The sequence below is a fragment of the Somniosus microcephalus genome, chromosome 5 (assembly GCF_052327205.1).
Source record: "Somniosus microcephalus isolate GS21.2 chromosome 5, FLI_Smic_1.0, whole genome shotgun sequence".
Lineage (NCBI taxonomy): Eukaryota > Metazoa > Chordata > Chondrichthyes > Squaliformes > Somniosidae > Somniosus > Somniosus microcephalus.
The window spans coordinates 259,149,211-259,175,211 of NC_140991.1; the positions used below are offsets into that span (position 1 = coordinate 259,149,211).

The 26,001-nt window shown below is 45.3% G+C and overlaps 1 protein-coding gene across 9 annotated transcripts in view; it reads right to left on the reverse strand.

The window, feature by feature from the left end:
* The window catches only part of ripor2 (RHO family interacting cell polarization regulator 2), a 212,418-nt gene that overhangs the window by 66,866 nt on the left and 119,551 nt on the right, over positions 1-26,001 (reverse strand). For 6 of the 9 annotated variants that reach the window (XR_015078498.1, XM_085988860.1, XM_085988861.1 and 3 more), the window contains 5 exons: positions 10,297-10,420; positions 9,159-9,314; positions 8,616-8,694; positions 6,142-6,165; positions 4,986-5,039 (listed from right to left, as the gene is read on the reverse strand). Coding sequence is in view for 8 of the 9 variants with exons in the window: in XM_085988858.1 (XP_085844984.1) it covers positions 4,986-5,039; positions 6,142-6,165; positions 8,616-8,694; positions 9,159-9,314; positions 10,297-10,420 (437 nt within the window). In the remaining variant the exon portion in view is untranslated. The remainder of the gene's footprint in view (positions 1-4,985; positions 5,040-6,141; positions 6,166-8,615; positions 8,695-9,158; positions 9,315-10,296; positions 10,421-26,001) is intronic. The other 3 variants (XM_085988863.1, XM_085988865.1, XM_085988866.1) reach the window with 1 other exon arrangement.

Consider the following 26,001-nt stretch of genomic DNA (forward strand, 5'->3'; position numbering starts at 1 on the left):
AATGTTCTCTATTACTGTTTGTAACACTGTATCTTTTACTGTTTCTTCTGCTATTTGTTTTGATTTTGTGTCTGACATGGGCAGCGCAGCAGTGACCACACTCACATGAACATCCATGTCTTCCTCAGTAGAGCTCACATGACTCATTGTGGGTGCTCGGGATAGTGCATCTGCTAACACTATGTGTTTGCCTGGTGTGTAGATCAGTTCAAAGTCATATCTTTGCAGCTTCATCATGAGTCATTGAATCCTTGGAGACATCTCATTCAGATTTTTTTTTATGATGGCAACCAGTGGGCAGTGGTCTGTCTCAACTGTGAAGGTGGGAAGTCCATATATGTAGCCATGGAACTTTTCTAGTCCAACTACCAAGCCTAGACATTCCTTTTCAATCTGGGCGTATCGACACTCAGAATCAGTCATAAACCTGGAGGCATAGGCAACAGGCTTCCAATATTCACCCTCTGCTTGTAGCAAGACCTCGCCTAGGCCATCTTTTGATGCATCCATTGACACTTTGATTCTCTTTGTTGGGTCAAAGGAGGTGAGTACAGGTGTGGTTGTCAGCACTGTTTTGAGGTTCATCCACTCTTGTTCATGTCTTTCTGTCCATGCGAACTCATTTGTTTTATGTAGCAGGTCTCGCAGACAGGCTGTCTTGGCTGACAAGTTAGGAATGAACTTTCCAATGAAGTTTATCATCCCCATGATGCGTAGCACTCCTTTTGTGTCAGTGGGTTGGGGCATTTTGAGTATGGCGTTTACTTTTTCCATATCTGGCTCTATTCCTTTACCAGATAGATTATCTCTAGGAAAGTGACTTCCTGGATGCCAAACTGACACTTGGCTTTGTTGAGCTTCAGTCCATTCTGGCCTATGCTCTGTAGCACTTTAGTCAGTCTCTCATTGTGTTCTTTCAGTGTGGAGCCCCAGATGATGATGTCATCAACATAGACCCGAACTCCTTCCAGGCCTTCAATTATGTGTTCCATCGCTCTATGAAAGATTTCAGATGCAGATATTATCCCGAAAGGCATTCTGAGGAAACAATACCTGCCAAATGGTGTGTTGAAGGTACAGTATTTGGTGCTCTCTTCATCCAGTTTTAGTTGCCAAAATCCTTGTGAGGCATCGAGCTTTGTGAAGTATCTGGCACCTGACATTTCACTGGTGATTTCTTCTCGCTTGGGAATCTGGTAGTGTTCACGTTTTATGTTTGCATTTAAGTCCTTTGGATCCATGCATACTCTTAGATCATTTTTCTTTTTCTTTACACATACCATGGAGTTAACCCAGTCTGTTGGCTCTTCTACTTTCCTGATGACTCCTAGTGTGGTCATTCTGTCCAGTTCTTTCTTGAGCCAGTCACGCAGGGGTGCTGGAACTCTTCGTGGAGCATGTACCACTGGCTGAGCATCCTCCTTTAGCTGGATCTTGTAAGTGAATGGTAGAACTCCAAATCCTTTGAACACATCCTGGAAATTACTCACTACAGAATCCACTGAGTCATCTGGTCTGCTTATGGCACAGTTTATACGGTAGACTCTCATGACCAGTTCTAAGTCCTCACAAGCTTTGTCACCTAGTAGTGAATCAAGTCCTTCAGCCACAACAGAAAACATGAGATGATGCACTTTGTCTTTGACTGTCACTTTAAGTCTGCATACACCTAAGCTATCTATTTTCTGTCCATTATAGTTCTTCAGTAGTACTGACTTTTTCCGTATTTTGGGCTTTTCTTTCATATTTTTAATGACACTCATACTGATTAAGTTTGCTTTTGCCCCAGTGTCTAGTTTCAATGTAACTAATGCTCCATTTACCTGCAGTGGCATCATCCATTTGTCCTCTTTTACTGCATTAACTTTATGTTCAGCATTGTCCATTCCTGAGGGCTGCACATTTTCTGTATCCTTTTCTATATTGTCACATGACACCATTCCTACAAAAAATGTCTCACTTAAATCAGTGTCCTCAATCACATTGACTTGTTGCCCTTTCTTTGTTTTTACTTTTGAAAAGCATTGTTTGGCAAAGTGATTCTTTCCATTACATTTTGTGCACATTTTCCCAAACGCTGGGCATTGTCTTGACTGGTGCTGGTAACCACAGCGTTTACAATTAAACGTTCCATCCTCCGATTGCTTTGCATTTCTGTTCTGCCCATGTTTCTTCCCCTTGTAGGACACAGCACCGACAGCAGCACTGTCCATTCCTACAGTCGCACCGCTATTAATTTCACTGAAAGTCTTTGCGTGCTGCCGAGCTAGCTCACTGGCATGGCATATTTTCACAGCATCCTCCAATGTTAGTTCGGTTTCTCTCAACAAACTATCCCTGACTTTCTTATCATGAATACCAAACACAATCTGATCACGAATCATGGATGATTTCAGTTCAGAGAAATTACATGTCTGTGCTTTCAGTTTCAGATCGGTCACAAAGCTATCAAAAGTCTCATTTTGCTGCTGTGTCCGTGAACGGAACACGTACCTCTCATAGGTCTCGTTCTTTTTTGGAGAACAATGTGTATCAAACTTCTTTAGCACATCGTCCATTTTTTCTCTGTCCTCCTCTTGATCAAAGACAAATGTATTAAATACCTCTATTGCCTGTGGGCCTGCAACCGTGAGCAGTAACGCTATTTTCCTTGCGTCTGGCATCGTACCGAACCCGATGGCAGCAATATAGAGTTCGAATTGTTGTTTGAAAGTCCGCCAATTGCAGTCGACATTCCCTGTGAGTTTCAAACCCTCCGGTGGCTTCAAATTCTCCATGTCGTGTTTCACAATATTCAGCAGATATTACCAATCCTGGTACCATGTTATGTTCATAAATAAATAGACATTTTCATTATGAACAGCTAGCTTGAGCTAGTCATTTATTCTGCCATGTGGACTAGTGTACAGGCATCCATCTTGACTACTGCCTTGTGGGTAGCCCCCTACTAAACTTACAGCTCCACCTAGTGTACCATTCTAGAATGACATGTTACTGATCATTACAGTTTGCTTTCTTGATGTAGTTATTTATTTGACGTGAAAATCCATTATACAGATTTTTTTGCTGATTAACACATTTGTATGGAGTGGTCATATTATCTGGGACTTGTGGCACTGGGGTAGAATTTCCATGAGGGTTCTCCAGATCTTCTGCCATAATGTCAACAGAAACCTGGAGAAATGGAGTAAATCCATTGCGTTTATCGCAACAGTCTTTATATTGTTAATTGCACATTTGTTTGAAATATTGTTGCAGTTATCTGGGAACCTTTTTCCATGATGGCATCTGTTTTAGCTTTACCTTATAATAAGACAATTCTGAAATGATAAACCCCAGAAGTGTACATGTCTTCTCATTCAATGTTGTAAAGTTCACTGTATTTTTAATGAGAAAGCAGTAGGGATGTCTTAGTGTCAATGGTGGGCCAGTTTCGTTTAATAGGAATGTTATTAATAGCTTTGTCATGAACTGGTTAATTTTAAAGATTTGCTCTGCTAGGAGCTTTGTAACTACTGACAAACATTGGAAATTTCTGCCACCTGTTACACCATTTCCTCTTAGCCACAGCCTGCTTCCTGTTACTAACTGTACTTGGACACTTGTCACTTTAGTTGGGTATGTTCAGTACAGATATGACTAACACCAATCTTGCACAACACATGCTGATGAAACCCTCTTGTACTCTCTGAGGCCTTTCTGGTATCTTAAATCAAGCCACATCCTAGAAACAATGCTATGCTGAGTTCAAGAGGTCAGGGAAGGTTCATAGTGATTATGGCAACCCAACTTGAGAATATTAATGAGTGCTAGGAATGCATTTAAAAAAAAAATAATTAGCAAAAAATGTTAATTAAGTTATAACCAGAGTAAATTAGTGTCAAAAAGGATACAGATCGTACTCGGGGTTAAACAAGGAGCTGGTGAGTGAAGACGAGCTGCAACAGGTCACAAGAGAGCAGGTACAGGAACAACGTGGAGGGAGCAACTGATTGATTCTACTTGTGAATTACTTTGTTTTTCATATCCTGTTTAACGTACAGGATTGGCTCTGGTGGTAAGAATGCCCCTGGGGGCTACCCTGTAAAGTATATAAAGTAACACCACTGCTGTCGGAGGCACTGAAACTCTTTCCCCTTGGTACATCTAACCACTTTCAAGCGCCAGAGCCAAACGTACAGTTTTTGCTAGCCTCACGTGGGTCACATTGCCATCTTGCCTCTGGGCTACTGCCAGGCTGACCCTTCAAGCTGTCTGTGTGTCCAGCAATGTGGGCCTGCACAGATCTTTCCCCAACATTAGGGAAGGTCCCAACCAGACTGGCGATGTCGCGATCTGATGTGTGAAGCGTTGTCCGTTGCTGCGGCTGAACGTGGCCCGCAGCATAATTGTGGCACATCTCACAGGAAAAGAACTTGTTTCTATTACAGAACTACTTCAATTGGATTTAACAGTGTATCAAGCTGACGAAAGTGGAAAGTAATGTCCAATTGGATAGTCAGCAAGTGAAATTTACAAGGCCTGTCATTAGTACTTAATTAATGAATTTACTTTAGTTGACCAGGACATCGGGGAGCACTCCCCCGCTCTTCTTCTAATAGTGCCATGGGATCTTTTACATCCACCTGAGAGGGTAGACCGGACCTCAGTTTAGTGTTTCATCCGAATGATGGCACCTCTGACAGTGCAGCACTCCCTCAGTACTGCACTGGAGTGACAGCTTAGATTTTGTGCTCAAGTATCTGGAGTGGGACTTGAACCCACAACCTTCTGAGGCAAGAGTGCTACCACTGAGCCACAGCTGACACCCAAAGAATGGGCCAAATAGTGTTATTGAAAACCAAGTGGTAATGACACTTTTCTCCCAAAACGTCTTCCTGTAAGCTCATTGGTTTTGAATGTACATTGAGTCTTGTCTATTAGCTGTGTACTGTGTTTATGATCTAAGGTCAATTTAAGTTGAACTGTACCATTATTATACCTACCTTACTGATGTGGAACTCCAGCCGTCTCACATATCGCTCTATTGCTTTGATTTGCTGCAATGAGAAGCAAATGTATCATTAAGATCCATAGCTAATCGCAATGGACTGACCAGCAGGTTAATAATCGAAGCAGCCTTGAAACCAAAACAAGAGCAGAAACCTAGAGAGAAAAGGAGTAATGGCCATCAGAATATTACTCCCATGTCTTCATTGGTCAAGTTTGGCTAAAGTGGCTCATTACATTTGTTTACTTCTTTCGCAAAACCCTGTAGCAAGTGTATACATAGGACTCAAATCACCGAACCCAAGTGCATATTGTGGGTTATAAGTACCAAACATTTGGCTAGTTGGATCACTGCAAAGTTCCTAACATTATTACATTGTTACAGACACCTTTAGTTACAGTACTACAATATCCCTCATTACCGGTCTCCTGAGTTAATTACATCATTATAGGGGCGATATGCACTCCCAGCAGGAATGTCGCGCTCATAGAGAGCGGGGGTTGGAAACGGACACTGGGAATTTCCTCAGGGGGTTCTACTGATTGGCTGCTGCAACTTCGGCAGAAACCCCGGATAGACGCAAAAATGGCCTATCTTCCACCAAAGTTAGGGCGGCTGATTGAGAGAACCAGTGAGGAAATTCCCGACAAGGATTGTTGCCCGATTCTCCGGCCGCAATCCCTGCAAGCACAGCTTCCTACTGGGAACGTGGGCTCACCCCTTGCAGGTTTCTTCGGCCAGTTGCGTCATTACAATTGTGCGTGCAGTTGTTTCAATGATGCCGAGTGTAAGCAGGGAAAATTCAATACAGCGGGAACCGAGTCCTATTGCAGCACTGCTATCTAATGCGGCCTGGCTCTGCAATATGACTCGGTTCCCGCTGAGCCAGACTGGAATTAGTTCCACATAACAATGGCCAGCAGGAAGTCGCGTGAAGGTTCTCGCGTTCGGCTGCTGTAACTCTGACAGAAGCTCCATTCAAGCATTTCAAGGATTTCCACCAATCTTAAAGATATGGGGGCCGATCAAGACAACATCCTCCCCACCCCAGAAAATTCCTGGCAGGGGCATCATACAACAGAATTTATTATAGTACTGTGCTAAGCTACATAAATAAAGTTGCACACTGAATGGGTATAATAATTACTCACCTTATCCAGATCATACAAGACTCCCTGTGAATAAAACAAATAAAGTATTATATGATGACATGTTGTATTCATTTTCCATTTTGCATAGTGTTTATGTCCCTTCCAATGTTTAGAGCCAGAGCTCTCCTGTAGGTAAGCGAGTGAGGGTTCACACCAGGCTAGATTTAGTTTACTGCTGCAATAGGTTTACTGCTGCAAGTTTTGTACATTTAAATGCACCATTACAGTGGCATTCGACTATTTTAACAGCAATGGTAAGGAATGCTGCGAATAGACAGAAGGAGGAAAATCCAGCAACTGTCAGTGTAGAAAAAAAAAATATCTGAAGATCTGGCCTCCTCGAGATGAGCAGCCAAGTGGAGATCTTATCAGAATGGCATCACATACAAGTGCTGTGATAACATGGTTTGACATGGTTTATATTTATTGTGTGTCTATAAACACACCAAAGGAAAGGTTTCCTAAAATACTTTTTTCAAGAAGACAGCACTCCTTTCAAAAATGACAAAGGATACCTCGGTGGCACTGTGGGTAAATGAAATGCATTGGGTCGTACTAAGTTTCAATCTCTGGTCTGTGCTGAGTTAGCTGATCTTAGCTGGGGTTACAGTAGGGCTACAGATGGCCTTGGAGAACAGATTAGGTAAGGTTTCCACTCCTGATCACTATCCAATGGCCCCGGCTCCAAAGTGCCAGGCTTGGTTGTGATGCCCTCCTTGATTGAATTGCCAGTTGACACTCTTTGTTGATTCATATCTGAGTAATGGTCATTTTGGCACAGCACTGGAGGCCTGCTAGAGCTTGTGAACTGTCCCCCAGTAAGAAGTCACTGCTTTCAGGCAACAAGGAGAGGTTTTTTAAAAACCTTTACTTGGATTTCTCCCTACAGTTTTGAAAAAAATGTAAAGATGGAGTTTGGTCAGTGCTTTGCCCAGGTCTCCTCGATTGCCCTATCCTATACCATGCACACTAGTGGTAAGCCAGTGCTGTTGGTGTGAGCATAATCTGGAAAACAGTTTTACACAGAGGACACCATTGCCAATTAGCACCAAGTAAAAGCATTGCAAGCAGTAAACAGCCTGCGTTACATCAGTTACATTTACAACTGCTGGAATGGGGCCCAGTGACCTTCATTAGAATTTCCCTCTCCCTATCTGTTACAGTGTGTGGTTTTACACAACAGTTACTGCAGCTTATTCAATGACTAAGGAAAAACACAGTATGGAAAATTAATTTCACAGCTCAGCAAATACAAAATTAGCCAGTTGCTGATATTTCCCAAATTATTAATAGGATAAATTCTGTGGTCCCGAGGTCCCAGCTCAAAGGAATGTGGGTCGGAGATAAAGCTAGAACATTGTAGCTCCATTTCTCCAGCTCACTGTGATTACTCTCCTCACTGGGATCGCAGAATTTCCCCTAATATTTCAGTACCAATCCAGCTGCCTTTTATTGAAAAATGGGGGATTAATGTTGGCTACAGACAACTCAAATTAAAATAATGGAAGATATGGTGCTAGCAGAATGATTCATCTTTTATTTAATACAGTAAGCTCAAGTACGATACCCATGAGTTACTCATGAGAGAAATAAAAGGCGCTGCATTTTTCTTCTACTATGATTGGTTTAAAAGTATTTAACATTACCCACTTTTTTTCAGTAATTTTCTCTATTAACAGATAATAAATATGAATTTCCAACGACGAGGTCAGCGATCTCTACACAGTGTGTAGAGTAGATATAAATTTTCACAGGACCTTGAATCTTTCATCATATAGCTCCCTTGTGGTGTCCAAATAAATTTTTGATAATGTCACAATGTATAAGGTTTGTATGATATTTTAATAAAAAGAGAAGCTGTTCAGCTCGCTTGAGAATTCAGTGGTTAAATGCCCCGTGTCCCAGGTTCAATCCCTGGCCTGTGCTGATCTCCGGTGGGATGGTGGTGGGCCACTACAAATGGATTCAACATGCTTTTGTCGGGGGGGGGGGCGGAATCAGCCGGGGTTATGCTTCCAATTGCTGTCCAGGGACCAATATTAAAAAGTGTGCACGTGAATGTTACATGAGGACAAGATAGGATTTGGCTGTGATGCCATGGATGCATAACCTGCTAAGCATTCATTGTTTAGATTCCAACATGCAGAATTACAAGCTTCTGTAAGAATCGACATTTTCAGGGGAGGAAGTTGAAGGTTAACTTAACATTTGCAGCACCAGATTTCATATTAAGTGGTAAAATAAAGAGAAAAAACTGGAAATCTGAAATAAAACCAGAAAATGCTGGAAATACAGAGCAGGCCCATTAGCATTGGTAAAGGGGAGTTACAGGTTATGGCATTTGGTTCTGATGAAGGGTGCACAGCCAAAAGGTGCTAACCATTCTTTTCTCTCTACAGATGCTGACTGGCCTGCTGAGTCTCCCACCACTTTCTGTTTTTATTTTGGTTCCAGTTAACTGGACCCCCACTTACCAGTCTGGAATTGCACTTCATATCTTTCAGCTGGGTAGTCAGCTTGTCCAGCTCTGCTTGATGCACCTCCAGGTACTCACTGTTTAACAAGAAAAAGAGAAAGGTTTGCAACAGGACATGACTTACATGCAATGGCATCACATTTCAGCCCTCTTCCTAGCGCCTGCTTTAAATCATGTAACGTGCAATATATTATTCTGCTGCTCAGGTGGACTGTGTGTAACCTGGCCCCAAGGTCTAATGGCTATGAATAGGTACATCTTAAGGTCAATTTACAGGCTAATTGCTGCTTGGTATACCCTCAGTCACTTTGAGGTTAATTGCTCCTCTGTGGATGGACAGGTATTTCTTAATAACTGGCTCTCCTCCAAAGACAGGAAATCAAGCAGGAAATATCTGTAATTGTTTTGTGTGTGAGACTCAGAAATGTTACTGCGTGACACCTGAAGTGTGATGGACCTGACAACAAACAGTATCTATAATTGGCAATGGTCAATCTTTAAATCATCAGTTTGGGGATTTTGAACATTCACAAGTTCTTACATTAATCCTTTCTTCAGAGACTCGTATACTTCCTCCATTCGCTTTGGCTGAACGTCCTTGGATGTGCAGTTGTTCTTATGGGACGAAGCATTCATTTTCTTTAGTTTTCCTTGTGGTTTTTTGAGCGCTCCGTTATTTCCAATGAAGGAGTGACACCTGTAGGGATATCACATTGATGAAATGGACTGAAAGGGAGAAGTTACAAATAGCACCTTCAGTGAAATCAAAATGATAGACTGTGCAACCTGGGTACCTGATTGGTCAGTGTAGTCCCACATGATATTCCCTATGTTGAATAAAGCTTTTTATTTTAAAAAAACACACAACATAGGAATTCATATTGTAGCATAACTAGGAATAATTTTATGATTTATTGCACTCAGTGCAGCGCTTCACCCAATAGGAAAATATATTGGGAATTCAGCCATGGAAGTCAGCACACTCAACCTGCAGCCCATACAACTTTTCAGTTATTAATTTTAATGCATGGACAATTGTGAGGGTCATGCTACTGGGTATGGTGACCTCCACGCCTGTACTCCCAGTATGTGGTCTCATCACATGAGGCTCTGCGCTGGGAATGCTAACTCATAAAATGTGCCTCTGTTGTCCCATTGACTAACAACTGGAGCAGAAGATGCGTGTTGCCTCGCACATGGCAGTTGCTTTTCCAGGGAGAGCAATGCAACTTTTTAAAAAATCTTACCCAGCTGACAATTTGGCTCAGCTGGGAGCACTCTTGGCACTGAATCAGAAGATTGCGGATTGAAGTCCAGGACACAATGTAGCCTGACACTTCAGTGCAGTACTGAGGGAGTGCGGCATTGTTTGGGGGTGCCCTTTCTTGAATGGGGGCCCCATTTCCTTGGTCAAATGAATGCGAAAGATCCCATGGCACTATTCGAAGAAGAACAGGGAGTTTTCCCAATGTCCTGGCCAACATTCTTCACTCACCACCACTAAAAGTAGATTAACTGGCCATTCATCTCTTGCTGTTTGTGGGACCTTGCTGTGCACAAACTGGCTGCCATGTGTATGTGTTTAAGTGTGAAGATACAGACCTTTGTGTATGTGTTTAAATGTGAAGACAGATTCCTCTTATTATAGAGCAGCAATTAGACCATGGTCATGTACCTACCTAGACCGTCTTTCCTGCTGCGTGCTGAAGCCAGCAAAGGATTGGCTTCTAATGATACCATTGGGCCCACCTGGGGAGGAGGGCAATCCTACTGACATGACGTTCGGTAACCTGGAGGAGATTTCTGTTTAAATAAAAAAGAAACAGAACTGAGCAAATCTTAAAGCCACAGTACTTTCGAACAGACAATTTTTCTGGAGCTTTTGAAGAACAGCGGGATGGCCCTTGTTCAATGAAGTCTGAACTGCTGAGACAGCGAATGCATGAGTGAGGAGCGAGTGAGTGAGTGAGAATAAGGGAATGAGAGAATTGCATGAGCTACACTGGATAAGAAAAAGGACGAGCAAGAGAACAAGTGAGATGGAGCATGATGGACTAAGTGAGAGCGCGAAAAATGAGAATGCACATGTGAACGAGAAAGTTGAAGAGTTTGAGTGCGAGATTGGTGAGATATTGTACTATGAAATCATGCGGCAAGTGATAAGCTTCAACTTGGTGCTAGCCCAGCTTATTAGAAGTACAAGCACTTGGCACACTTTCAAATTAATGTTTAAAGTTTGAAATAAATGAAGAGAGGCCATGAGATAATACGTTGACAAGATGGAAAAGAAATGTGTGACATGGGAGCTACCAATAAAAATGGATTTGGTCAAAGAGGTAGTAAAATCCACAAATGCCATAAAATGAATATAAAAGGAGTTAATTTGAGGTTAGGAAGCCCTAATTTGACAGGAGTCTCACTGATTTTACACATCACTGTGAACCTTTAAAGTTGCCTTTTGATAAGGCTGGGCTAGGCAACTCTAGTTGCTGAAACCTTCATCCATGCCTTTGTCATCTCCAGACTTGACTATTCCAATGCTCTCCTGGTCGGTGTCCCATGTTCCACCACCGCCACCCGGCAACCCCCCCTCCCCCTCCCCAGCCCCATAAACTTCAGCTCATAGAAATTCTGCTGTGCTCACCCATCAACCCTGCCATCGCTGACCTATATCCCCTGACACCTCAAATTTCAAATTCTCATCTTTATGTTTAAATCCCTTCATGCCTTTGCCCCTCCCTATCTCTGTAACCTCCTCCAGCCCTACAGTAACCCATCCAAATTCTCCATTGCTCTGACTCTGGCCTCTTGTGAAACTTCTCTCTCTCTGTCCTACCACTGGCACCCGTGGCTTTAGCCAACCTAGGCCCCACACTCTGAAGCTCCTTTCCTAAACCCCTCAAGCCTCCCCACCTCCCTCTCCTCCCTCAAGACCCTCCTAGAAATACTATCTCTTTGACCAAGTCTCTTTTTGTCCACTTTTTGATTACATCCCTGTGAAGGGCTTTGCAATGTATTTTCTACAGTAAAGGCGCTACATAAATTCAAGCTGCTGTTGTTGCTGTTGTAGCTACAACAGCTGTAATTTCCCCCTCTCCTCCCACACTTCTGGAGGAAACTTACTAGTAGTGTTTCCTACAGTGTCGATTTTAGAATGTGATGCTAAGAATAATGCCTGAGACTATGGCCCTGTTTACTGGTGTGTGCAAATCTAGTGCTTTCAAGCAAGAATGTAGCACAATGCAGCCTGTTACCTCTTACAATTGAAGCTTTGTTTCACTCTTGGTGTCACTGTACTTGATTCCACATTTAATACTCAATAAAGCTCACACTGAGTACACTAAAAGGAACTCTGTTCTTTTGATGAAGCAAAATAGAAGAACTTAAAGCGTGACCCCCAGTGAGGCAGAAATTTCTCGTGGCCAGTATTTATTTGCCCCTCACCCAACTCAAGCCCGACCGTGATGTCTGGAATTGGACCGATTTAATATGGGGTTGCTTGGCTGCCAATCACTGATGACATTAAACATTGGCGACATGCACAAATGTTTTGATAACTCATCGTATAATGTTCTTGCAAAGTACTGTGTGAATGAAACATTATAGGAGCTCACCTTCCTTACACACCTTCTAACTTTCAGTTTAAAACTGGCTGACATGGAACTTTGTTTTATCCCCCTTTTATATAGGACCGCCCACAGTGACTTTGAAATATATCCTCGTTCCCTTTTGCCATCTGTGCCCCATTTATACTGTGAATCAATTCAGTAACAATGGGGATCTCCACATGTGCCAGATTCAGCAACAATGCACATTTGTTAATAAAGGAAGGAATCACTGTAATACAGAGAAATGATATTGGGTCAAAAGATCAGGATGATGAAACAGTTTGGGTGGAGGTAAGGAATAATAAGGGGAAAAAAACACTAGTGGGCATAGTCTATAGGCCTCCGAACAGTTGCAACTCTGTTGGACGGAGTATCAATCAGGAAATAGTTGAGGCTTGTAATAAGGGAACATCTATAATTATGGGGGATTTTAACTATCATATTAATTGGACAAATCAAATTGGGCAGGGCTGCCTTGAGGATGAGTTCATTGAGTGTATTAGGGATGGGTTTCTTGAGCAGTATGTAACTGAACCGACCAGGGGGCAAGCAACCTTAGATCTGGTCCTGTGTAACGAGACAGGATTAATTAAAAATGTCCTAGTAAAGGATCCCCTTGGAATGAGTGACCATAACATGGTTGAATTCCATATTCAATTAGAGAGTGAGAAGGTTGGATCTCAAACAAGCGTGCTGAGCTTGAATAAAGGAGACTATGAAGGTATGAGAGTGGAATTGAGTAGAGTGGATTGGGAAAATAGATTAAAGGGTAAGATGATACATGATCAGTGGTGTACATTTAAGGAGTCATTTTACAACTTCCAAAAAATATTCCACTAAGAAAAGGGTGTAAAAGAAAAGACAGTCATCCGTGGCTAAGTAAAGAAATTAAGGATAGTATTCGACTAAAAACAAGGGCATATAAGGTAGCCAAATCTAGTGGGAGGATAGAGGATTGGGAAAACTTTAAAAGACAGCAAAAAATAACAAAAAGATTGATTAAGAAAGGGAAGATAGATTATGAAAGTAAATTAGCAAAAAATATAAAAACAGATAGTAAGAGTTTTTATAGTTATATAAAAAGAAAAAGGGTGGCTAAAGTAAATGTTGGTCCCTTAGAGGATGAGACCGGGAAATTAATGGTGGGAAATATGGAGATGGCAAAAACACTGAATGAATATTTTGTATCAGTCTTTACAGTAGAGGACACTAAGAATATCCCAACACTGGACAAACAGGGGGCTATAGGAGGGAGGAGCTAAACACGATCAAAATCACTAAGGAAGTGGTACTCAGTAAAATAATGGGACTCAAGGTAGATAACTCTCCTGGACCTGATGGCTTACATCCTAGGGTCTTGAGGGAAGTGGCGGTAGGGATTGTGGATGCATTGGTAATAATTTTCCAAAACTCACTGGACTCAGCAAAGGTCCCGGCAGACTGGAAAACTGCTAATGTAACACCCTTATTTAAAAAGGGCAGTAGACAGAAGGCTGGAAACTATAGACCGGTTAGCCTAACATCTGTGGTAGGTAAAATTTTGGAGTCCATTATTAAGGAGACAGTAACAGGACATTTGGATAATCATAATTTAATAGGACAAAGTCAGCATGGTTTTATGAAGGGGAAGTCATGTTTGACAAATTTGCTGGAGTTCTTTGAGGAAGTAACATACAGGGTGGATAAAGGGGAACCAGTGGACGTAGTGTATTTAGACTTCCAAAAGGCATTTGACAAGGTGCCACACAAAAGATTATTGCTTAAAATAAAAAATCACGGGATTGGGGGTAATATTCTGGCATGGATAGAGGATTGGCTATCTAACAGAAGGCAGAGAGTTGGGATAAATGGTTCATTCTCAGACTGGCAATCAGTAACTAGTGGTGTTCCGCAGGGGTCAGTGCTGGGTCCCCAACTCTTTACAATCTATATTAATGATTTGGAGGAGGGGACCGAGTGTAACATATCAAAGTTTGCAGATGATACTAAGATGGGAGGGAAAGTAGTGAGTGAGGAGGACATAAAAAACCTGCAAGGGGACATAGACAGGCTAAGTAAGTGGGCAGAGATTTGGCAGATGGAATACAATACTGGAAAGTGTGAGGTTATGCACTTTGGCAGGAAAAATCGTAGAGCAAGTTATTATCTTAATGGCAAGAAACTGGAAAGTACTGAAGTACAAAGGGATCTGGGGGTCCTGGTGCACGAAACTCAAAAGGTTAGTATGCAGGTGCAGCAAGTGATTAAGAAGGCCAATGGAATGTTGGCTTTCATTGCTAGAATATAAAAATAGGGAGGTATTGCTTCAGTTGTACAAGGTATTGGTGAGACCGCACCTGGAATACTGCATACAGTTTTGATGTCCATACTTAAGAAAAGACATACTTGCTCTCGAGTCAGTACAAAGAAGGTTCACTCGGTTAATCCCGGGGATGAGGGGATGGACATATGAGGAGAGGTTGAGTAGATTGGGACTCTACTCATTGGAGTTCAGAAGAATGAGAGGCGATCTTATTGAAACATATAAGATTGTGAAGGGGTTGGATCGGGTGGATGCGGGGAGGATGTTCCCGATGATGGGTGAAACTAGAACTAGGGGGCATAGTCTTAGAATAAGGGGCTGCTCTTTCAAAACTGAGATGAGGAGGAACTACTTCACTCAGAGGGTGGTAGGTCCATGGAATATGCTGCCCCCAGGACTCCAGTGCAATGCAGGAAGAAGTTCAACGATCTCACTCAGGTCGTTAGGGTGAGTGGCTTGTTGGCAATCTTCTTCATCCCTCCATCTGCACCTGACTTTATGGCCAGAGGGTGCGCGATGCCCCAATGGCCATCTGTCAGCCAGCACCCATGGCCCTTTCTGGGAACGCACACGCACATTCAACTCAGGACATAATGTAAGGGCTGATCCACCATGGGGGGGCATGAGATGACAACTCAGGACATAATGTAAAGGCTGATCCACCATGGGGCGGCATGAGATGACAACTCAGGGCAGCATGTTTCAGAACTTCCCGTCCTTTCTCCTGCAGGGCAAGCTGGCCAGGAACCAGAGGAAACAGAATCGTACTGGAGGGGGCCCTCCTCAGCTGCAGGAACTCACGGACCTGGAGGAAAGAGTCCACCAGATTGTTGGAGGCCGGATGAGTGGTCCTGTCACCACTGGAGCTGCCGACCCCATTGTGCACAGCGATGGTAAGGTCATCACCTTTTTGAACTCTCTCCTTCCACTTGTTCCCCCCACCAGCATGCTTTTTCAGTCTGGACCCATGTCAGAGCATTGCAGCACTCTTGCATCCCTTGCTGCCACCCTGTCCTTTCGCTAAAGCCACTCTTCAACCTCCCTGTTTTCAGATGCTGCATCACCAGCTCGGGAGCCGGGCCATCAAGCTGCCAGGGACACTGGCTCCGGAGGCGACAACCAGGAGGAAGCCGGACCATCTGTCCCACCCTCAGGCGAGCCAGCCCATCTGCAGACTGGGGATAGTGCTTCCCTGGAAGGGAGCAGGGGGGGTGGCTCTGAGGAGGAACCAGTTGCAGGAACCAGCGGCCTCCAGCAGCGCAAGGGGGGTAGGGAAGTTCGGGAGCCGTCTCCCCGGAGGGCGCGTCAGGCCACGATGACTGCTGCACAGAGCGCAGAAGAGGTGCGTTCCATCGCAGAAATGAACGCCCAGGCTCGACTCAGGCACACTGAGCTGATGGCTGCAGTTGCAAGGATGCCTGAATCCATCGAGACACTGGCAAGGAGTGTGCAAGTCTTCGGGGCAGCCCTGGAAAGGATTGTGCAAGACTTCGGGGCAGCCCTGGAAAGGAGTGCCCAGGGCTTCGGGGCAGCCCTGGAAAAGACTGCCCAGGGCGTCGGCACATCGCTGGAAAGGACTGTCCAGGGCGTCGCGACATCACTGGAAAGGACTGTCCAGGGCTTCACCGAAGAACTGGCACCTGCCACGCAAGTGCTGAGTGCTGCCACGCAGTCCCTCCCTGGCCTCATGCAGAGGCAGATTGAGGCCACACAAGCACTGACTGCTGCCACCCTCGATGGATCAGGCAGGATTACCCGGGGCCCTTACAGCACCACAGCAGGCCAGCAATCTGTGGACCAGCCGATTGGTCCGCATGCTGCTGTGCTGCCCCGTCAGAGTGCCAGTGTGTCGGCCGACCACGGAGCAGGTGTCCGCTCTCAGGATGTCAGCATTCCTGATGCCAACCATGGCACGTCTCCACAGCAGCTGCCATCACCTGCAGGACAGACTGCTTCCACCCATGCCCATTTAGAGCAGTCAGCATCCGGCCCCTCCAAGCCCAGAGTCCGTCCAGGCCGTCCCTCAGGGGCATCTGCGCTTTCGGACAGTCAGCAGGCGTCTCCCAGCCTTCATGCAGCCACTGGGGTCCCATTACGGAGGAGCTGCAGGGAGGGAAGGGGCCGTTCTCGCAAGAGAAGTAGATCACCATCAAAGGGGAAAGAGTAGAAGGTGCTGCTGAAACGTCCTATTTCTAGAAATCAAGGCCGTGGATGTTGTTCTGAATGTTAGTCATGTTTTGGATAGTCTCCCGGGTGTGCGAGTCACTTGTTCTGAATGTTAGACATGTTTTGGATAGTCTCCCGGGTGTGCGAAGCACTTATGTATTAGTTTGTTAGTTAAGCTTTCTGTTGCCATTGCTTTGTCATGTTGGAAGGAAGCACAGTTTTCAAAATAAACAAAACTTTTTAATGTCATTGGCCATGTCTGCTATTTACAATCATTGTGGCCTTCATAGGCTTTTGGTTATCTGAATGGTTCCATTCCTGGCCTTCGAATGGCACCAAGCAGTCCGTGAGAGGGGCCTAGAACCGATTCCTTATCAGCCTCAGACAGACAGCCCTTCCAGTTTCTCGGACCCTCCCGTCTTGGTCCTCCTCCTCCTCCTCCTCCTCCTTCTCCTCCTCCTGCTCCTCCTGCTCCTGCTCCTCCTCCTGCTCCTCCTCCTCCTCTGCTGGTCCTTCAATGTCTGCTGGCATTGGCTGGGTGCGCAGGGTGGCGAGGTTATGGAGCATGCAGCAGACAACGACGAAGTGGGAGACTCTCTCTGGTGAGTACTGCAAGGCTCCTCCCGAATGGTCCAAACAGCGGAACCGCTGCTTCAGCACACCAATTGTGTGCTCCACAATGTTCCTCGTCGCCTGATGGCTGACGTTGTAGTGCTCTTCTGCAGGGGTGCTGGGCGTCTGGAGCGGGGTCATCAGCCATGGGCACAGTGGATAGCCCTTGTCGCCGAGAAGCCAGCCTTCTGGGTGAGCCGGGGCCTCGAAAAGGTCAGCGACTGAAGTCTGGCGCAGGATGAAAGCGTCGTGGCTGCTGCCTGGGAACTGTGCATTGACCCCCAGGATCAGCTGCCGGTGGTCACAGACCAGCTGCACATTCAAGGAGTGGAACCCCTTGTGGTTGCGGAACTCCTCAGGATTCTGTACAGGCGCCCGCAAAGCCACGTGTGTGCAGTCAATGGCGCCCTGCACCATGGGGAAGTCCGCTATTGCTGCGAAGCCCTCTGCGTGCTCCCGCTGCTTCTCCGGTGTCACATTGAAGGATATGTACTGACGCCGCCTTTTAAACAGGGCATCTGTAACCTGCTGGATGCAGCTATGCACCGCAAACTGGGATATGTTGGCAATGTCCCCAGTTGCAGACTGGAAGGAGCCGGTCGCATAGAAATTCAATGCCACTGTTATCTTCACAGCCACCGACAGAGAGGTCCTGCACCTTATCTGTGGCTGCAGATCTTCCTGAAGCAGGTGGCACAGCTCAGTCACCACCTCCTTTCAGAATCGCAGCCTCCTAACACACTGCTCCTCCGATATGTTGAGGTAAGAGAACTGCTGCCTGAATACCCTGGCAGCGTAAGGTCTGGTGTGGCGACGTCTGTTGGCCCTCCTCCATCTGGCCATTCCTGGCCCTCTCTCCCTCCGTCCCTGTGCCCTTTCCAGATGGTCGAGCAGCAGGACGTTCCCCTCCAAAGCAGCCCCCATAATAATAGGTAACAAGAAATTATACAGGGTGTAAAGGCTCACCAGCAGCAGGGTGATGGTATGAAGGCTGAAGGTCCTGGTGCACGAAACTCAAAAGGTTAGTATGCAGGTGCAGCAAGTGATTAAGAAGGCCAATGGAATGTTGGCTTTCATTGCTAGGGGGATAGAATATAAAAATAGGGAGGTATTGCTTCAGTTGTACAAGGTATTGGTGAGACCGCACCTGGAATACTGCGTACAGTTTTGGTGTCCATACTTAAGAAAGGACATACTTGCTCTCGAGTCAGTACAAAGAAGGTTCACTCGGTTAATCCCGGGGATGAGGGGATGGACATATGAGGAGAGGTTGAGTAGATTGGGACTCTACTCATTGGAGTTCAGAAGAATGAGAGGCGATCTTATTGAAACATATAAGATTGTGAAGGGGTTGGATTGGGTGGATGCAGGGAAGATGTTCCCGATGATGGGTGAAACTAGAACTAGGGGGCATAGTCTTAGAATAAGGGGCTGCTCTTTCAAAACTGAGATGAGGAGGAACTACTTCACTCAGAGGGTGGTAGGTCCATGGAATATGCTGCCCCAAAAAGCTGTAGAAGCTACATCATTACATAAATTTAAAACAGAAATAGACAGTTTCCTAGAAGTAAAGGGAATTAAGGGTTACGGGGAGCGGGCAGGAATTTGGACATGAGTCTAGGTTCGGATCGGTCATGGCCCTGTGGGTAGCGGAGCGGGCCCAGGGGCCATGTAGCCTGATCCTGCTCCTATTTCGTGTGTCTAATTCTGTTAGATTCAGGAGATGGTTCTGTGATAGTGGATTGGCAGTTAGGATCAGATCAGCCATGATCTTATTGAATGGCGGAGCAGGCTCGAGGGGCCGATTGGCCTACTCCTGCTCCTATTTCTTATGTTCTTATGTTCTTATGTAAGGTCCTCTGGCAGCGCTGGGTCACTAGTGAAATGGCTCAGAGTTCAACTTTGCAACTCTGTGTAAATCTCAAATAAGTTGTGCTCCCAAAATGGCTGCCGCTTTTATACCAGTGCAGTCCCCCTTAAAGAGCGCCCCCCTAAGCCCAAGAGCCACTGGGGAACGTTCCAGGAAGCTGTCCTTATTAGCGCCAGTCGGAACAGAGGGGGGCGCCACTGAATTTCCGGTCCGGGGCACCAAAAAGGCATTGCACACTGAAATGACGTCATGATCAGCCTGCACCCGCGAGCGGGTGCTAAGATTTAGCGCTGGCGCTAAAAGCCCACTCAATATGGCAAGAGGCGCTGGGTTCACTGTGCCCGCCCGAAAATTGGGTAACGCCCCAATTCTCGGCCTCTTTAGGCGCTAATCGCTGGCGCTAACAACCAAATTTCTCCCCCAATGTTTCCTGAAATGTACTTTTGAGATCAGGAAGAGGTCAAGGTTGGCACAGTAATCTCACTAAAGTTTGTTTGTGAAACTCAGTAATTCTTTCCTGTTACAGTATCAGCTTCCTGTTGCCAGCTGCACTCATACTAAATACCCAAGATAACATCCATCACCATCTATCACTTCACAAAGTGTGCTTTGCATCAGCAATATCTTAAATCACAACTGTAACCTAATGCCCAGCATGCCCATACATAAACCAACACTATGGATTGTGAACCCCTTCAGGCTTTCTCTGGGTGCTGACACTAAGGGGTAGAAATTGCTATGTGTTGCGCCCGTTTTTCAGGTAAAACAGGCGCAACTAATGTCAATTTAGCAGTGGGACGGCCTGTGCCAAATCTGCACAGTCGTTGGTCCCATTGCTACAGTCATGGGGACCACTTTCTAGGCATCCAGAGCGGATGCCTAAACAGTTGTTGGACCCCTTAAATATATTAATGAGGGGCCTATTGCCTGTTGAGGGACCCCTCTGCAAAATTTGTTCCCAATGAGTGGGGCAGGCGCGGGCCTACCCCACTCAAGGTTCTTCAGCGGCCGCCAACTCCAGATAAGACTTGAATTTTTAAAAAATCTATAGAGCCAGGAGGAGCAGGATCGTTCCCCGCAACTCCACAGTGCTGACGACGAGCCCCCCCACACCCCCGGGAACTTACCTGAGGACCGCTGCTGGTGGTCCGACATTAATTTGTCTCGTGGGGCGAGGTGCCTGTGGAGCCGCGACCAGCATTGGCAGCACACCCCGAGGCCCAATTTCAGGATGGCCTCCACCCTCTATGTTTGAGTCTAACCCTAAGCCCCTTGCAGTGATCCCAGTGTAAGTGTTGGGATGACCCACTGGGAACCTCCATTGCTGAGTATTCGAGATCATGAGGAGTTTCCTTAATTCCAGCATTACCGGTGGGCACCTGCATCACTATGTGTGCATCTCAGGTGTCCGTCAGTGTGTGGGGGGGGTGGGGGGTGGCGGGGGGTGATAGGCAGGAGGAGTGGCAGAGGGCATCATTCGAGTTGACCATGGCAACAGCAGCCAAACTAGTATATTTCAAAGGGCCTATTGGCCCCACTGTGAAGGGGACCAATCAGGCCTGAAGCCACAAATAATAAGACAAGGTTATGTCTTCAGGTCAAGATCCAGGTCTGGATCCCCACCCCCAGGTGGACCCCACATCCAACAGCCATCTAAAACACTTTACAATTTTGCTATAAATGCCAATCCAGAAAGTCTAACACAAATACTTTTACAATGTCGTAACACAGTGACCGGAGCAGGTCTTCCCCCGAATGAGGGTTAATTTCCTGCCACCGCCCCCACCCCCACCTTCCTCTCTTTCTGGCCAAGCTGACACAACCGTTTTTCTTTCATTTTTGTCATGGAACTAGTTTACAATTTGGTTGTTTTTATCAATTATGTAAGAAAGGTCTCTTTGACTCACACCACAAATAATTCACAAGAGTCAATATCAGTCACAAGGTCAGGCTCACAACATCAAATGCAGCTATTGTTTTGTAGCTCGCACCATGTGACAATGTCAAGCAAACAGCAGGGAATGCCAGATTAGTGCTACAAGGAGGAGCGAGTTTGGACAGTGTGATAGAACAATTTCAATCAATCTTTTTGTCCAGTCCTCCCCTGACATGACTGACAACAACAACAACTTGCATTTATATAGCACCTCTATTGTAGTAAAATGTCCCAAGGCGCTTCACAGGAGAGTTATCAGACAAAATTTGACACTGAGCTAGATAAGGCGACATTAGGACAGCTGACCAAAAGTTTGGTTAAAGAGGTAGGTTTTAAGGAGCGTCTTAAAGGAGGAGAAAGAGAGGTAGAGAGGCGGAGAGGTTTAGGGAGGGAATTCCAGAGATTAGGGCCTAGGCAGCTAAAGGCATGGCCGCCAATGATGGAACGATTAAAATCAGGGATGCTCAAGAGGCCAGAATTGGAGGAGCGCAGCGATCTCGGAGGATTGTAGGGCTGGAGCTGGCGTCTGGTTCCACGGGCATCGGTCTCCTTCCGGCACCTCACTCGAGTCGCCATTCTCCGTAGGCCAGATCTTACGAGTCCAATCTGCTGCAGGGAGCCTCACCCAGTAGGCCTTCCACATCAGCAAATTCCCGGCACGTGGCCTGTGATTTTCCCTCCCTTCCTTATAATGGGTGGAAAGGTTGAGTGATGCATGCTGGAGATATCCTGATATTCCCAGTCAGTGGTTGAGGCTCCCGGTCGACAGCCACAGACTCAGAAAATCAGCCCTCATATGTAAGCCCAGTTTGTCGGGTGATGGCAGGCTATTCAACCACATGGGGCACCCCAGACAAACCCATCCACAAGCGCTTTCAAGCAGGCATCACCACAAAACAATCATGAGTGGGACCCTTAAATGCTTTTTTTCCCCTCCATATGTCGAAGGGATGGATTTCCTCGGGGATTCTCCTGTGGTAACTTTGGCAGAAATCCAGCAGAAACTCCATCCGCACGCATAAAAAGAAAGATTTGAATTTATATAATGGCTTTCTTATGTTCTTATGGGAGTCAAGGGTTATGGGGAGCGGGCAGGAAAGTGGAGTTGAGGCCAAGACCAGATCAGCCATGATCTTATTGGATGGTGGAGCAGGCTCGAGGGGCCAAATGGCTTACTCCTGCTCCTATTTCTTATTTTTACGAATTCAGAACATCCCAAAGTGCTTTCTAGCCAATTAAGTACTTTTGAAGTGTCACTGTTGTAATGTAGGCAACGCGGCAGCCAATTTTCACGCAGCAAGGTCCCACAAACAGCAATGTGATGATGTCCAGTTAATTTGTTTTAGTGATGTTGGTTGAGGGATAAATATCAGCCAGGACACTGGGGAGAACGCCCCTGCTCTTCTTTGAAATAGTGCCATGGAATCTTTTACGTCTACCTGAGAGGGCAAACGGATTCTTGGTTTAACGTCGCATCCAAAAGATGGCACCTCTGACAGTGCAGCACTCCCTCAGTCCTGCACTGAGGTGTCAGCCTGGATTATGTGTCCAAGTCCCTGGAGTGGGTCTTGAACCCATGACCTTCTGACTCAGAGGCGAGAGTGCTACTAACCGAGCCATGGCTGCGCAAGAAAGGTTTCCACTGAACCTCTACCAAAGTTACAGTAGTGGAACGAGAGAAGCCCAGAAGAAATTCCTGAAGCAGGAGTGCTGGGTCCATTGTAATGTCCCAACTGCTGTCCCCAGTCGATAGCAGCTCGTTCAGCACAGGCCACAGATTGAACCTGGGACCAACCTTAACGCTTTTCCTAATCATGACAAGTAGTAATTTACCTGAAATTAATTATTAAAAAATATAATTTTGCATACAAAGTGAAGTGGAACACTCCACATTAGCCTATCTATATGAGGAACTGAATTAACCTCTCACTCTAGCATTCCCACTTCTATCACAAGATACCTTAGTTTAATAGGAATCTTAATAGAATTCAATGGGATTGATTTGAACTCATTAATCGCAATATGACAACATATATTCATTTCTTTGTTACCTTGAAGCCTCAAATGATGAAAGAGCTGAAAGGGATACAAGGAGAAAATCAGACTATTGTGTATCTTTTTTCAGTGAGAGGGGCACAAAACTATTTGCATGAGAAAGGAAATCAGCTCAAACACAGGAAGAAAAACACACTTAAAGAAAAGTACCTGCTGCTTCCTAATAGATTTGCACTCACCAAGGGACCTGTAAATCGACACTAGGTGCACAAGTCACATTTTAAATGTTTACAGGCTACATGGTGTGTTGACAATATTATGACAGTAAAGAGATGGGCCGATGGATCAGGTTGGATTGAAATTCAAATAAGATACGGAATTGTCCATGGGCAGTTGATGAATATGCTTTTATATATATACACACAAGATGGCAATGAAGTTGGGAGAGGGACTTCACAAAACATCAACCCCAAAGAACCACCTAGTGATCAGAGCCTGCAATTACACTGTGACAGTTGACATTGCAAATTTCAATGGAAAATGTTGATTTTTCATTCAATTTTGCAGTGGTAAATGCTGACATGAAAATATGACCAAAAATCACAACAGAAGGTAAGGGTTATAGGCAGGAAATGCACATTCTACACAAGAATTTGTAATGGTGTATAGATGTAGGGGCCGAAACTGCACACCTGGGTCACAGCCTTGGGCAGGAGGAGAAAGAAAGAAAGACTTGCATTTTTATAGCTCCTTCACAACCTCAGGATGTCCCAAAGTGCTTTACAGACAATGAAATACTTTTGCCGTGCAGTCACTGTTGTGATGTGGGAAACGTGGCAGCCAATTCGCACACAAACAGCAGAGAGATAAATGACCAGATACAGGAAACTTTGTGTTATCCGGAGGCTAAATGTCCGGCAAGCTCGAGCCACCGGCAAAAATCAGGAGCCGTTTTGTTAGGTTTTTTTTCTTCTCATGGCTTTTTTTCAACAGTCAGGCTCTGCAAAGTCTCTCTGAAGCTGTTGCTAAGCGACAGAGACACTTCCAAGGTATGGCCGACTGTTTAGAAGCTGTTGCTAAGCAACAGTGTTTGTTGCCAGATACGGAGCGCTCCATATGCTTCAACATTAACGCTGGTTTGTCCAGCAGTTTTGAGGGAACGGCAACAGCTCGGTCCCGTCGGTGCCGGATAGCACAAAGTTTCCTGTAATCTATTTTAGCGATGTTGGTTGAGGGATAAATATTGACCAGGACTCCTGGGAGAACTCCCCTGCTCTGCTTCAAAATACTGCCATTGGATCTTTTACGTCCATCTGAGAGGTTTAGCCTTAGCTTAACGCCTCAACTGAAAGACAGCACCTCTGACAGTGCAGCACCCCCTCAGTATTATGCTGGAGTGTCAGCCTAGGTTATGTGCTCAAGTCTCTGGAGCACAACTTGAACCCACAGCCCCTTCTGACTCAGAGGCGAGCGTGCTACCACTGAGCCACAGCTGACAAAGGGCTAGTAAGGGGCTGTGCCTCCTTCTGCCCCTTACTTGGGTACTCATGACAGAGTGGGTGGAGACTTGTGTCCCCAGCCTCCAGTGAAACATTGAAGGCTGGTACACCAGGAGAAAGGAAGTAAACGGACCTCCATTCCAGACAGTGCCGTCAGGTCAAGAGGGAGTAAACTAAAGCAAGAGCTGACTCCTTTACCACAGCATTTATTAATAAAAATGTCACATAGGAACAGGAGTAGGCCATTCAGCCCCTCAAGCCTGTTCCGCCATTCAATTAGATCATGGCTGATCTGTATCTTAACTCCATCTACCTGCCTTGGTTTTGTAACCCTTAATACCCTTAACCAACAAAAAACTATCAATCTCAGTTTTGAAATTTTCAATTGACCTAGCCTCAACATCTTTTTAGGGGTGTGAGTTCCAGGCTTCCACTACCCTTTGTGTGAAGAAGTGCTTCTTGATATCAACCCTGAATGACCTAGCTCTAATTATAAGGTTATGCCTCCTTATTTTGGACTCCCCCACCAGAGGAAATAAGTCACTATCTTTGTTAGAATAGAAAGAACTGGTGCCCCCACTATGGGAAATCAGTTCCATTAATCGCATATTCCACCGAGTATTAGAGGATCTATTCTGAGTCACATAACAGTCTTCACTTAATGACTGACTGGCAACAAATATAGATTCCAGAGAAAGCAGCCTGTAACAGAGCAGGCACGTAGTAGATAACAGAGACAACTGCTGGTTGACAGTGCCAAGGAAGACATGTAGTGCTGCTGTGTTGTTTCATTGTTAATCCAACACTTCATCCTTTCATTCACAAACCTATCTTTGTTTTTCGCAACCAAGTCCTGCAGAGGTTCAGACATAAAATTTGGTCAGCTTGTTATTTTACTTAAAGGGGCACCGTCTTTACAAAAGAAAAAGTATCTGGCAAACCTTTCCTTTTTTAATTCTTGACAAGAACAAGGCAATGGAAGCTGTGTCAAATGTGGGTGGGCCATCAGCACAACAGAAACAATGCACAGCTCTTTCATAGCAAACAAAATATGGTTTACCATACCTTTTTCCACAAGGACGGTGCCTCTTTAAATGACCTATTTAATGGTATGGGATCCTTGATTACCATGAGGGGCTGAATTTTCTCAGGGATTCCCCCATTTTGCCACTGTAACTTAAGAAGTTTGGTTGGAAACCCCACTTGCACGAGTAAACTTGGCTCCTGCCAAACTTCCGTCGAAGTATTGGCGGCAGAGCGGGAGATGCCAGGAGGAAATCCAACACCCATGTTTCTAATGTCCAGACTGCTTGGCTGAAGAGGTATAAGGAGAACAAAACTTCACTCTCCTACAGTCAGAGACCTGGCCAGAGTGTAATTATTACACTCTAGCTCT